This window comes from Diuraphis noxia, unplaced genomic scaffold (genome assembly GCF_037042655.1).
Source record: "Diuraphis noxia isolate RWA-SAM2 unplaced genomic scaffold, SU_Dnox_SAM2 contig0004, whole genome shotgun sequence".
Taxonomy (NCBI): domain Eukaryota; kingdom Metazoa; phylum Arthropoda; class Insecta; order Hemiptera; family Aphididae; genus Diuraphis; species Diuraphis noxia.
In genome coordinates this window covers 25951395-25966179 of record NW_028301714.1, presented here as the reverse complement: position 1 = coordinate 25966179, position 14785 = coordinate 25951395, and the positions used below count along the sequence as shown (strand labels likewise).

At 25.2% G+C, this 14785-nt stretch overlaps 1 protein-coding gene across 3 annotated transcripts in view; it reads left to right on the top strand.

Annotated features, from left to right (window-relative positions):
- Nucleotides 1-322: 322 nt before the first annotated feature.
- LOC107173807 (uncharacterized) overlaps nt 323-14785 on the top strand; it is a 37089-nt gene continuing 22626 nt past the window's right edge. For 2 of the 3 annotated variants that reach the window (XM_089225197.1, XM_089225196.1), the window contains exons 1-15: nt 324-612; nt 691-751; nt 925-1023; nt 1926-2033; nt 2145-2225; nt 2887-2946; nt 9592-9726; nt 9784-9849; nt 9918-9983; nt 10235-10369; nt 10878-10976; nt 11721-11849; nt 13660-13779; nt 13933-14094; nt 14549-14734. In XM_089225197.1, the coding sequence (XP_089081323.1) occupies nt 736-751; nt 925-1023; nt 1926-2033; nt 2145-2225; nt 2887-2946; nt 9592-9726; nt 9784-9849; nt 9918-9983; nt 10235-10369; nt 10878-10976; nt 11721-11849; nt 13660-13779; nt 13933-14094; nt 14549-14734 (1462 nt within the window). In that variant the 5' untranslated portion in view covers nt 324-612; nt 691-735. Of the gene's footprint in view, nt 613-690; nt 752-924; nt 1024-1925; nt 2034-2144; nt 2226-2886; nt 2947-9591; nt 9727-9783; nt 9850-9917; nt 9984-10234; nt 10370-10877; nt 10977-11720; nt 11850-13659; nt 13780-13932; nt 14095-14548; nt 14735-14785 lie in introns of all 3 variants that reach the window. The other variant, XM_089225198.1, reaches the window with a different exon arrangement.

Here is a 14785-nt window from a genome sequence, read left to right as displayed (position 1 = left end):
ACACTAAACACCAAACAACTCAACCATAGAAAAAAGATTAAACTCAACTCCGTCGTTAATATTTTCAATTTTGTCAAATCCAAACTTGAATACTTGATATTTTATGCCACCCAATAGTTAAGTTGGTAAACTCTTTTTTTGTGGCCTTATCTCAGCTCTCTTTCATTCCGCCTCGTGGTTCGTTTGTCGTTTGTTTTTGTTGTTTTCTTTCTTTAATCAAAAATGTCAACTCTGTCTGTACTATGGCTTTAAATACCATTCTTTACTATCTTAAATCGTGGTTCACAGTTACCGCCGGTGTGATAACGGCTTTAAAGTAAGTGATGTCGGTGTTTTGTGTTTTCATTTCTGTCATCCGTGTAGTTTTAAATTTCAACATTATTAACGATGATTATTATAATTTCTAATAGTTACGGACATATTATTGCACATTAAAATGTTTTTTATTATTAATTTTAACATGTTCGACATTTCTAGTTATGATCTGCTTGTTTATTAATAATTATTAAGTTTAAGGCGGTAATCGGTCAAACGTTTTGTTACGTTATCCTTGATTCTGATGAACATGTGGATTTCCAACTTAAACGCATGTTTTTCGTCTGACTAGTCTTTGTAGGTTTAATAGGCACTACTCGGCAGTGATTGCTATAACCGCTTGAAACTAAATTCAACGTTTTGTTTTCATTTTAGAAACTTAATTTTAAGTGCTGGTTATTTGGAATTTAAACTTTGACAATGAGTCCAAGTAGTCGTAAGTATATATTGGTATATTTGTAACATAAAATTGTCATTATATGAAAGCTTTGCAGCACTATATTATGTTCTGTGTTAAATACAAATATTGTAAAATATATTATTCAATAAAATCTTATTAGATATTTATATATTTTACTGGTTTACTTGTCTTTATTTTACTATTTAAAGGTAAATCATCTCTAAATCGCGAGACAACATCATGCAATAAAAAGAAAAATAGGAAAAGGTCATTTTTAAGAACATCAGAAAATGATAATGATATTTACTGTAAGTAATCATTGTTTATTATGATACATTATAGGTATTTTGTTTTTAAATTTAGAAAAACAACTACATATGCATTTATTTGTTATGTGATGAACCATTTAAAATGGCATTAATTTAAAAATGTATTTGGTTCTTACTTACAAATTATAATATGAATAATTTTTATTGAATATAAATAAATTTGTAATTATTAAGCTAGATATTTCTTCAGATTTATGATGTGCATTTTTTAATATTGATTATTGTTAAATAACTAATTGTATCTGTTAAATATTTATCTATAATGTAGCTGACCGCCTGGCATTGCCCATACAAAAGATTTTTTTTATCAATATGTTAGTAAAAAAATTTAGTAAAAGCTATAAAAATTAATTTATGAACATAATATATGGCTCCCTTTTATCTACCCAAGCAAGTTACTATAAATGATGCAGTAGTTTTTGTGTCTATTAATTTTGGATAAACTTATGCGGTTTAAAAATATATTGACCAATTTTAAAAATTATAAGATAAAATTATTAAGTATACCTAACCTGTGGCAGCTATTTATAAAGAAGAAAAATATTAGCTTAGTACAATTAGGTACCTTATAATAATATGCAATCATTAGGTACCATATCAAAAAGGCTTTTCAATACTTTCCCAATTTTTCTTATCATAAAAACCTCATTTAAAATATTACTAACATTTAAAAAACATTAAACAGATTGCTCAAGCCATTCTTGATTGATACGTTTACTAACAAACAGCTTTTCATTTTATTATATTATGGACTACTTAACAATCTTACCTACTTTTGTTAAAATAAATACAACTGTTTTAATTTTATGTTTTTATATATCTTGACTTCATAAATATTTGATGATTGATAGAAATTAATTAGGTATTTGCACATTTTTTAGATAAAAGAAAAAAATCCATTAAACATTCTCAAGTAGATATAAATAATGCAGTCCTGACTTCGCCAAATGGTTATATGACAAGGAATAAACTAAACAAACATCTAACAAGTAAGTTAATCATAATTATATTAATTATATATTGACCGAATATGAATACTGTATATTTTTTTTATATCTATTTTAATTTCACATTTAATAAATGTTTGTTTTATAATATAGACAATAGTGAAATAGTAGAAACAAATGTCATAGAGGATAAATGTTCCAGAATTAACAAGATTAGTAATAAATCAGAAACAGGTATTGAAATGTTTATATATATATATATATATATATATATATATATATATATATATATATACAGGGTGTCCTGTGAGGATTTACCTATTGCAATATATCTGGAAATAATAGTGATAACGAAATTCTGGTTTTGTAATAAGACTCACAGGGATAAGAGCTACAATTATTTCATATTTTAATTTTATTTTAATATTTTGGTTAAAAAGTTAAAAAATATATTTTTTTATTTAATCATTTCAAAAAAAATTAAAGATTGCCATTTTGTTGAGTTTATTTTTCTGTGTGTGTGGAAGGAATTTGAAAGTGAGTGGTAGTTATTGTTGCACTATGTGACGTATCGTGCTGCTTATATTTTTTTTTCATTTTTCAATTATTATTGCAATCTACTCATCAACCGCTGCAAACTCGTTATTGTGGATGGTTATTAAATTTTTAAGTTATTTCTTGTGTGATAATATTGGTCTAAAATATATGAGTACCTATCAATAATAATGTCATTGTGCTTGATTTTTTTTCAATCTCTCATCAACCTTGAGACTAATGCATTGCCTCTGTATATATTCTATTATTAATTAACTCTTTTAAAATATTTACTACATATTTATTAGAAAAGTGTCTAATAGAAAATAAAAATTATATTATACTAATTCATTGATTTTAGCTAAAAAGAAAACAAAATCTTCAAACAAAATACGTAAGAAAATTTTGGAACTTGGTTTTGGTATGTATAAATATTTTTAATTGTTCACACACATTTTATAATCTTTAGAATATTTATGAAATTAATATGCATAAACACAAAAGAGAAAATTAATGTAGTCTTATATAAACTATAAAAAAAATAATAAAAAATATGCAAAAGTTTATGAGACCATTCAATGTTTTTTTTTTTTTTTTTTTTTTTATTGATCTAAAAAATATCGGCTTCTATGGTCATTAGTTTGACAATAAATTAAAATAGTTTACAAAGGTGGTTATTTTATGTTATGGTATGGCTTAAATTAGGTTATATAGCTGAATTTCTTTTAGAAATTGTAGGATGTTCATGATTGATTTGAGGTCTGGTCCAAGCACTTCTCCGATTTGTTGTGATATGTGGTGTTTTTTCCTTGTGTCATCGTATTTTTGGCATTCGGTTAGGTTTGACTGTGAAGTCCACTCCACACATTTCACATGTGGGAGGGTCGTTTTTTTCCATGAGATGTCTGTGTGTTATAAATGTGTGTGTGCCCTATTCGTAGTCGATTTATTATAGTTTCCTCTTTTCTCTTTAGTCCTGGGTTATGCCATGTTTGTATGTTGTTTTTTATTTGGTTTAGCTTTATGTTCTGGTTAGTCCATAGTTTGAGCCATTTATGATATATATATATTCGTATGGTATAATCCAAGTAGAAACAAAAATATTTAACAAGCATATAAACTTTTAGATATAGGTGTCAACAATTATAAAGTATGAATCATTATAGATAGCAGTAACAATAAATCCTATTGTAAATGAGTCTTTCTAGAAGTTTGTAACAGTTACTTAATAATGAAATTGGGCGGTAATGGTTTGCTTCACTTCCGTCCTTCCCGGGTTTATTAAATGCATTAATCTTAGCTTTTTTAAAAGAAGTTGGGGTACGTTATACTGCGTTTTGTAGTCCTGAAAAGGACTGTTTTCGTTGTATAACCTAGTTATACTGTTATTGGTTCTGTTACAATTCCTGTTTCTTCCTTTAAGAGGCTGTGATGGTCTATGACCTGTACAGCACCGGGTTGATGACATTGATATGGCGTGATTAAAAATCGCTATGCCATATGCCGGGTGGGCTACGTGCAAGCTGTCATCATCCACCCCGCCATTTATGGTTTAGGACTTGTTTAGGGCTTGTTTCTTTTTGTTTTTGTATGTGTATATATTGAGAATAGGGTGTCTGGAGAAGAGGCTGCTTTTGATGCTGCTAAGTCTGTTTTTTCGTTGCCATGTATGCCGCAGTAGGGTGGTCCTTATTTTTGAACTTTGAAATTGTTGATGTAGGACCCCCTCATTTTTTTCATTGTTATCAGAAAATAATTTTGGTTAATTTTGGTCGTGACTACTCACTCCCTTCCCGTGCCCCTGGGGGGTTGAAAAATAGCCAACAAGGGTAGTTTTATCATTTTGTCGACCTAACTAAATAAATATGATACCTAGCGAAAAAATGTATAGAACTTAAATTGTAGAACGTAAAGTTTTCAATAAAAAGTTAAAGTATATTATTTATTGTAAGTCTATTACTTTCGAAGAAAAATAACAAAGTACAACATTAAAATTTTTTTTACCAAATTGATAATTTGTAGTTATTTGAATATATTTGTTGAACGGATGAAATTATAAAAAAACATTTTCTATAAAAGTTATGTAAAATTAAATTTCTCATTAAAAAGGTTATATGTAAAATATTTATTGGATCCTTCATTGCATTGTTTGAGTCAGATTTATTAAATATTATAAATACTAAGATAAAAAAAAAACAGTCATCTTCTAATAAATACATAAAAAAAATATGTTTCTATGCTAATTAATACTAAACTAAACATGTTTTAATACAATTTACACACTTAATTCTTAAATATATATCAAACCAATTATTATTAACTATTTATATTAATTTGAACAATCTTATTTATAAAATTATAATGGGTTTTTCAAATTATTTTTTTTGCAGTCTGGATAATGGCTACGATAGTCACTGACTACTTGCAGTACTAATTGTTTTTGTTCTTCGTTTTTTGTTAACAAATTGTTGTAGTCTTCAATGAGTTTTATACCTCTTTCCGCCACATCATTTACAACATTTAGTTTCTTTACAATATCAAAAGCATTTTTATAAGATTCGTCAAGAGGCCAAGTAGAAGGATCTTTTTGAAGGAAACTAATATCAAAATTGAATCTATTAAAAAATTCATTAGTTTCACTTGATATAAAATGTTCAATTTCATATTTCATAAAATACGCAATAAATTGGTCATTTACTTGAACTCGTTTACACATTCCAGGTGATTCTTTCTCAAGTTTAAGATTTTTAACCATTTTTTTTTTGTTTCAACTGATATATTGATATCAAAAAAAGCTAAACCAACTGATTCAGGACTTAAATACCATAAATGATTTTTAAATTTATTAAATGAAACTCTTGATATACTATCATCAATTGTTTTATAGTTATAAAGTTTTTTAATAAAATTAAGATCATTATAAGGTGCAGTCGAAGCTAACGTTGCATCAAACCAAGCTTCAATATATACTAAGACCAAAAATATTAAAATGTCACATAACCCTTTCTCTTCTATTTTTGTTAATTTAAATTCATAGCGAAATAAATATATATTTTTAGACAATATATTGCCTTAGCCATCCACCTTGCGTGGTGAAAAGCTCCTGGTAAACGGAATGTCTGGTTAGCACCGTGACCAAGGAAAAACAATGTTAGTTCTAATAACTCTCTATAGTCATCACGTGGTTGATTTTCAGACAATTTTGATTTGGCATAAAAAACAATATGGTTAATATAAGGTTTGAGGATTTCATTTACTTTTTTATTTTCAATACCTGGTTTAAATTTCGTTTTGTCTATATTTTTCCACTCTTTTTGAAATCTTTTAAAAATGGGTACATCGCAACCTACTGACTTACTCATTTTTTCGTCAAAAACACTACGAAGAACGATTTCAAAAATTTGGTGACGGCATGGCAAATATAGTAAATTTTTTTCCAAAAGTTGTTCCAATAATATGCATGTACCATTTAGTCGACCAGTGTTTACCGCAGTTGTATCGAAACTTAATGCTTTTATCGATTTTTGAATATTCCAATTTAATAATGTATCATAAATTGCAGACGCCTGCTCTTTTCCTGTACCACATTCTAACTCTGGTATTGCAATAATTTTCTCTACATCGTAATATTCTAGCAGCCATTATTAATCTTAAAAAGAACTTAAAAAGAACAATAAATAGAAATAGGTATAAACTATTAAACATATAGAATAAAATTAGAGCTGTTCAAATATTAAACAACGTGACGACGTTGGGACACTCGTACTGTACTAACATACGCTCCACAGTAACTGAGAAATACGTATAAAATCAACTTATTTTATCATACCCATTAAATAATGGACATGATAAGATAAGATAAAACTATTAAACACTCATACTTTGTATCTAATCATATCTCGTACCTATTAAAAGGTATTTATAGTAAATTACTTAACTGAAATTAATATAACAAAATTATAATTTTCTTCAATAATATTAAAATATGTTACAATAGTCCGGTATAACAATAAAATGGACAACTATATGAACTTTTTACATATAACCTTTTTAATGAGAAATTTAATTTTACATAACTTTTATAGAAAATGTTTTTTTATAATTTCATCCGTTCAACAAATATATTCAAATAACTACAAATTATCAATTTGGTAAAAAAAAATTTTAATGTTGTACTTTGTTATTTTTCTTCGAAAGTAATAGACTTACAATAAATAATATACTTTAACTTTTTATTGAAAACTTTACGTTCTACAATTTAAGTTCTATACATTTTTTCGCTAGGTATCATATTTATTTAGTTAGGTCGACAAAATGATAAAACTACCCTTGTTGGCTATTTTTCAACCCCCCAGGGGCACGGGAAGGGAGTGAGTAGTCACGACCAAAATTAACCAAAATTATTTTCTTATAACAATGAAAAAAATGAGGGGGTCTTACATTAAAAATATAAATATTTTTTTCTTACTTCTATAAATAAGGACCACCCTAATGCCGCAGTGTCCGGGTACCCATACATAGCATATATCTATCTCCATGTTGCGTGCTTCGTAAGTTTTTTCTTGGTTTAGTTTGTATATGTCTGATCGGTGTGTTGTGTTTTGGATTCCTGTGATGCTACTGAGTGAGTAACTGATAACAAGGTTGTTGTTTGGTGTTGTTTCTGTGTTTTGTAGTATATATAACAGCATTATATATTGCCAGTGCTTCGGCTGTGTAGATTTAGCATTCAGTGGGTAGTTTATATGTTATTGTTATATTTTCTGCTATTATTGCTATCCTCACGCTATCTAATGTTTTGGATGCATCGGTTTAGATGTGCTTTCTATCATGATATTTTTGTAGTATGTCGTGGAAAAGATTTTTGTAGGTATTAGGGTTTGTGTTATTTTTTTGTCTTCTGCTGTATCTGTGTTTGTATTGATTTGCATTAACTATGGAAGTATTGTTTGTGGTTCTCTTGGTACTATTTCTTTTATATTTATATGTAGGTTCTCTGTTTCATGTATTATATTGTCGATATATTTGTTTGTTGGATTATTCATATTTTTAATTATTTGGGCTGCATATAGTATACTATTGAGTGTTCTCCTTATGTGTAAATTATATTCTAAATAAGGATGGTATTTGGTTGTGGCAAATATTGTGCTTCAATTAAACAACACATTTATTCTTTAAATAATATGTGGAGTACCACAAGTTATAACATTATCTACAATTTTCTTAAATATTTAATTATTGAATGAATTATATAATATCTCTGTACCTAAAATGCTACTTAATATAGTCATCTATAAATGACCCTATACTGATTAGTTGTGGTAGTACTTGGAGCTAAGTTCTGCAAAATATTCAGGTAGATTTTAAATTTATTGATAATTTTCTGTATTTTAATTGCATATTTTTTAATGTGGGTATCTTTATTTGCTATCTAAACTAATATTTTTGTTGAAATATATCATTTTAACTGATTCAATTGGATTTTGTCAAATTTGTTTTAAAACTGTAAATATTTTAGTCATAGGTTAAATTAATTTTTAATGAAAATATCGAATTTTTTATTTTATTATTTTTTAATTATTCTAATAGTTTATAATTTTATATTTATAATTTATACCTTACATTATTTTTATTAACTTTCAAGTCATTTCGGATTTACCGTTGAATTGTATTAATATACTGGTGCATGGTATTTACTGGCAATCTTATAATTAATGTTTTTAAAGTATCATTGTGTACAGTAAAATATAATAATATATCATATAGCAGTATAAGCCAATATAAATATTATTTGGTACAAATTTTAAGTCTCTACAGTAATTATTATTGAGTTCCAACCAACTTTCAAAATTTGTTTTATTTAGAAATTCATTTTTAACTAATTTTTTTTTTTGTTTTTCTCATTTATCTTTTACTTTGGTTTTGTACTGAAATTAACTGGTTTATTACTTATCAACTTTTGACACCCCCTCCCTCTCCCTAAATCATTAATTATATGCTTACAAAACCACCCTCAAAGTTAATTTCAAGCATTTGTACTGCTTTTTAAAGATGATGATAGAGAAAAACATTTAAAAGTATCAAATCAATATATCCATTTGTTAACTTCTCCCTGGGATATAGAGTTAAAAATTTAGCTGCCTGACTGGGAATCGTGTGATTGCTTTACTACTAAGCTACCTGACCGCATAGATTCATGATGCTATTATCCTCAAGTTAATGGATGTTTATACATTGATCCACTCATAGTCTAAAATGATTTATGTAATATTTTCACTTTGATATTGTCTCATTTCAGGATATTAGAACAATATATTTATCAATTTTTAATCTAGTTGTACATGGTGTGTTTGGATGAGTAAAGTCTATTATAAGTTCACTCATATAAATTTAAAGTTGCCAAAATATAATGATTGAGATTACAAGTAAAAAAGATACTAGGTAGTTCTCTAACTAAAAAATTGTTTGAAAAGTAATATTTTGAATATTATCAATTTATATATATTTATATCTATTCTATAGTTTAAAAAATGCTATATATTGTGTGCAGTTTGAAATACTGGGTGAATACCTATATGAATTGATGAATAACTCATTAATATAGCCTAATTAAACAGTTTGTCAAAGTGTTTTTAGATTTCATTGACATCTATTTATTTAATATAATACCTACCAATAAAGCCAGTATGTAATTTTTAATATTCAAAAAGAATTTCTTACATTGACTTTTGTATGATTATTATGCTACTTAAATATAAATTCTTATATTTTATTCACTTTTTTGATATATATAATGTGTGTTTAATTATTTATTGTCAAATGTTTTTTAATTAGTAAAAATACTATTTATTTTATCTTTTATTGTTAGTATTATACATAATAATTAGATATCTCAATTTTTCATTAAATTCATATAACCATTGACCTACGCTTGTATGAATGAGCTCCAGTAATGTGTTACCAGTTTTTAATCATAAATAAAAATAAAAAATATTCTTTTTTTATCAGCACACACAAATAATTGTGATTAATTTATATAAATTTTTATTTTTTGCATGTATTTTAGTTTTCACCAATGATATTCTTTCTCAATATCCTAGAAAACAAGAAGATACCAAATATAAAAAAAGTGTCCCTTCATTATTTGATTCAGATTCTGATCCAGAAATCGATTATTTTCAAATAAAAAATGGTATAAAAAGTAAGTGACTAATTATTTTATTTTATTTTATGTTAATTTATTTTTATTTTATTTCAGATGAAGTTAAAGAATTACCAACTTGTATTTCTTATCCAGATGATATATGTCCTGCATTTGACAAAAGTAATAAATAACATAAGTTAATAAAAATTTTTATGTTTTTTATTTTTAATATTTATTACGTGTTTTAGATGTTGAAATGAGAACTTATTTTAACAAAAAATCATATCCTATTAACAATAAGTCTAATACAAAATGTAAGTTTGCTCAGTTTTATTTGTGTAATTATTTTAATATTAACATTTTACTGTATACCAATTGCATATTCCCTATTCATGGTAAGAAACATAATATTAGTAGTAGTCTTGTGCGCAGGTTTCGGCTTCACTTATAGCAAGCTTATACATTTGGCGGGGTTAATTGTAGGCAACGTCATACCACAAATACATCCTGAATTTAGAATAGTTTTGAAAATACATTTTATTATTTTATACTTTTCATATTTTAGCATTAAATATATTTGAGGAAATTAATCAAGAACCAACAAATTTATATAATCATATTAAAACGGTCAATAACTCTAATCTGTGTAAAAGTATTTCACAAGATTACAGTAAAACCAAAAAATCATTGAAAGTCACAGGTATTTATATTATTAATATTGTATTGGTAGTTGATTATAATTGTAGTTATGTAGTTCTGCAATATAAGTACAGTACACTCTTGGTAATCTGGCCGTGTTATAATCATTTATACCCAGAAATACAGCTATATTTTATTTTTACCATTTCTTTATAATAATTATTAAACAATTTCAATGATAAAACTAATTGATTAATTCCATATGAAATAATTAGAGTAACAAAAAAGCAAAATTATATTATTTTAATTTTATCCAAGAAATTTAGTATATCTATTAACTATGTGTTTTTAATGTTTTTATGAAATAAATTAAAGTTTTGCAATAAGTAAAAATGCATATTTATGTAAACCTCCATTAATCCAGCAGTTCTCTGTTATGATATTGTTCGGATTACTGAGATTCTTCCGTATTTTATTAATAATATAATAATTGTATATTATTATTATATTATTTTTAAACTAGCTATGTTTAATTTATTTCTAAATAAAATAATTGTATTTATTTTTAGTTGATAGTGCTTCTATATCAAATAGTAAAAAAAAAAATAAACCAATTAATATTGAATCTCTTGAGGAAAATTGTGTCAACTTTAATAAAAACAAAATAAGTAAGTTATCTTTTTCAATTTAACTATGATAAAAAATGATTGCATATATTTTTTTATTTTTAGTTGATAATGTTTCTACATCAACTAGTAAATTGGTTAATTTTGAACCTTGTGATCAAAATTATATCAACTTTAATAAAAACAAAATAAATAAGTTATCTTTCCAGAATAACAATTCAGTATTTGCTAATAAATCATTGTACATAACTACATATATTTTTTAGTTGATTAATATTATTATATTTTATGTTGGTATAAATAATGTCTCTATGACATTTTCAAAACATTTAAATTAAATTTATACTATTTTATACTACATTAAATTGGTATTGACTCAAAGGACAATAACAAAAATATACTATGAATATAGACTTGTAACAATTAAATATTTAGTTTTTGTTATTTATCATAATAATATCTAAAAAGCGTACAATTTTGAAAAATTTGCCTTTTCAATCAATTTCATTTGACCTTTTACATTTGATTGCATTGTATTGTTTTAGTAATTTTTCATAAATCTATTAACTAATCTCACTAATTATTAATTCACTATAATAAAACAAGAGGTACTTATACTACTGATTAATGCTAATCTAAAGTAACATATAATTTATGTAAATTAAAAAAACTTTTTACAATCTCTCCTTCAGGTCCCAACAATTATTAAAATTAACATCTTGAAACCAATTACTTACTTTAATTAACATTTAAAATAATTCATAACCAAACCCATTATATTTTTAGATATAGATTCTAAAACAAGTGAATGTGTACAAACAAATACCGAGGATGATGATATTATTATTGTTACTGAATCTTTTATACGACAACTGAAGAACGAATTTAAAATGATAAAAACAGAATCACAAAGTTGTAAGTTATTTTAAGTTTTACTATCAGGTCAAATCTAAAACATTGGAACTATATAACCTAAGATTTTATACTGCATTGGAATATACTTAATATGAAAATATTTGCAATCTACAAATTTTAAGCCTTCTCCCCTCCCCCTAAAATTAGACACTATTTGTGCCTATGGGTACTATATATCTAACCTAACCTAACGGACTAGCCAAAAACTACAACAATAGGTTTAACTTAAATATCTAACACCATTCAAACCCTTTTAATCTTTTATTAATCACCTTGCAATCTTCCTTGTCCACATTACCAAATAAATCGTTGGTTGCTGTGATCTCTTAAATGAACTAATATGTTTAAAATTTAAATAAACAATAATGGCCTTAATCATGTATTTTTTTAAAAATTATTATATACATTATCATATTTATTTGCTATCAGAAACTTTCAAAATAGAAAAATAATTCAACTATTAGGTACAACTGCTTTGTCACAAATACTAAACAATGAATGACATATAAATTCGATTCACTAATAACCAGTGGTCAAAGTAGCTTAGTAAGTGGAGGGATACCTAAATTTTATAAATTTTCTTAATTATTGTTGTTTAGCTGGTTTACACACAGCAGGTGATTGGAGTTGGAGATGAGTTGTACTCCTTTACCTTATTTATAATACAATTTTATGTATACTAATATTCATTTTTGGTTTTTTGGTTTGCTAACTTAATTGTTGATATATTTAAAATTTTATATACATATAATTATATTTTTATTTAAAACGTAAAACACATATGCATGTATATATAATTTATCTATGTGCAGTTTGTCAATATAAGTTCTAATATTATGCATTATATACAGTAGGTGAAAAAACAAATAAATAACTACATTTTTTATACATTACTGTTGAGTATAGGAGTCTATATTCTATAATATTAATTTATTAATAACTTTTAAATTAATGAATAATGAGTAATGACATTATTATGTTGCCATACAATAAACATAAACCATATTAAAACATATAAGTGTAATAATTCAAAAACAAAATATATAAAAACATGCTTATTGCATTTTTATACTAATATTTGTTGACAAATAAATATGAAACAATATAATCTTATAAAATTGCATGAAAAAGTGGAGGGATACCATCCCACCATATCACCCCTCCCATCTTCGACCACTACTATTTACACTCAATACTTACAATATTGACAATTATGTTAAACCGCATACTTAATTTACTATAAGTAGTGTAGTTCTAGAATAATCTTAAATATTTGAATTTAATCTACTGGTGCAACTTGCAGTTAAACAAGATATGATGATTAAAATGAGAAAGAAATTAGTAAAAATTTACACTGTACGTGCTATATAATAATAATAATAATAATTTGCTATTTATTTGATAGATAATATTCTATTTCCTTCTTTAACTAACTTCCAATGCCATACCATAAATGATATATATATATATTACTCAGATTAAAATTGCAAATTATGCCATTGCGTATAAATCCAAATCCAAATATATAAAAATATATTATAATATTCCAAAAAAAAAAATTATATATATATATATATATATTAATAATACAACAATTACCTAATAAAACACTTAAAATATTAAAATTTTATTCATATTATGACTAATCATACAAGAAAATTTAAATTTAAAAAATTTATTGACAAGTTATCTAAAACATAGTCAATATTGAATTTAGTTCTGATTTATTTATATTTTAGCTATGATTCCCTTGCCTTAAAAACATAAAATAAATATGTGATTCTTATTAAGTATAAATAATTTGTTTCAGTCAAAAACAGAATTCAAGAACCATTTTATGATAATAATACTATTAAATCCAATAACTCTGATACAAATCAACTTAAAGACAATAAAGTGGTATCAAAAATGCCCCCTTCGGATTTTGAAGGTAATAATTTTAAATTTTTTATCATAATTGATTTTTTTTATAGTTCTTTATAAATAACTATATGGATTAACTTTTACAGCTGTATATTAGCTCAAAAGAATTATTTGAATTTTATGTAAGGCATAATATATTTTACAACATTTTATTTTTCAGTGAACCAAATTAATGGGTTTACTGTTGATACTAATGTTGATGATATATGTGATGTGAACTCAAAATCATCAATTTGTTCTAATTTATCATTAAAACAAGACATGGATGTTATTGACGAATCACACAAACTTATACCATCACCATCACCATTTAAAACCACAAGTAAGTTTTAAATCATAAAAACTATTATTTCAAATTAAAACTTAAAATATATCATGTTATTTATACTATTTTTAAGAGTGCATTGTACCTGCTTCTGTTGTCTCTGTGTTAATCACACATAACAAACCAAATCTATGTACTCAAGTTTTATCAAAATGTAATTATTTGTTTTGGAGAATATAAATTATTGGGAAAAAATGTATTATTCAAGTACTTATAACTCATTTTGAAATAAAAGTAAAAAAAAAATTTATCTGAAACACAATTTATTTTCTCCATAAAAATTTAATAATTTATTTACTAGTTATAATCAAACTGTAGTAATAATATTGTACACAGATTTGTTATGTTAAGTATATATAAGACAGATTCAATACTAATGTGTTTGATGTTTGTTGGTGGTAGTATGAACTATGAAGTATATTTTGTGTCATATTTTATATTCATTATTTAGATAATGCTGAAAATAGCTTAATGAGTATTTTTGATGAACCCAAAGAAAACACATCGGTTGAAAGTTATGCTAATTTTAACAATAGTTTAATTATTGAGCCAGATTCTGACAGTTCATCTACAATTTCAGAGGAAGTGATTGGTTTAAGTAGCTTACACACTTTTGAGTTTAATAATAGTAACTCAGGTAAGTAATTATTTAATGCATTTAAAGAAATACAAAATTTGGTTTTTATAA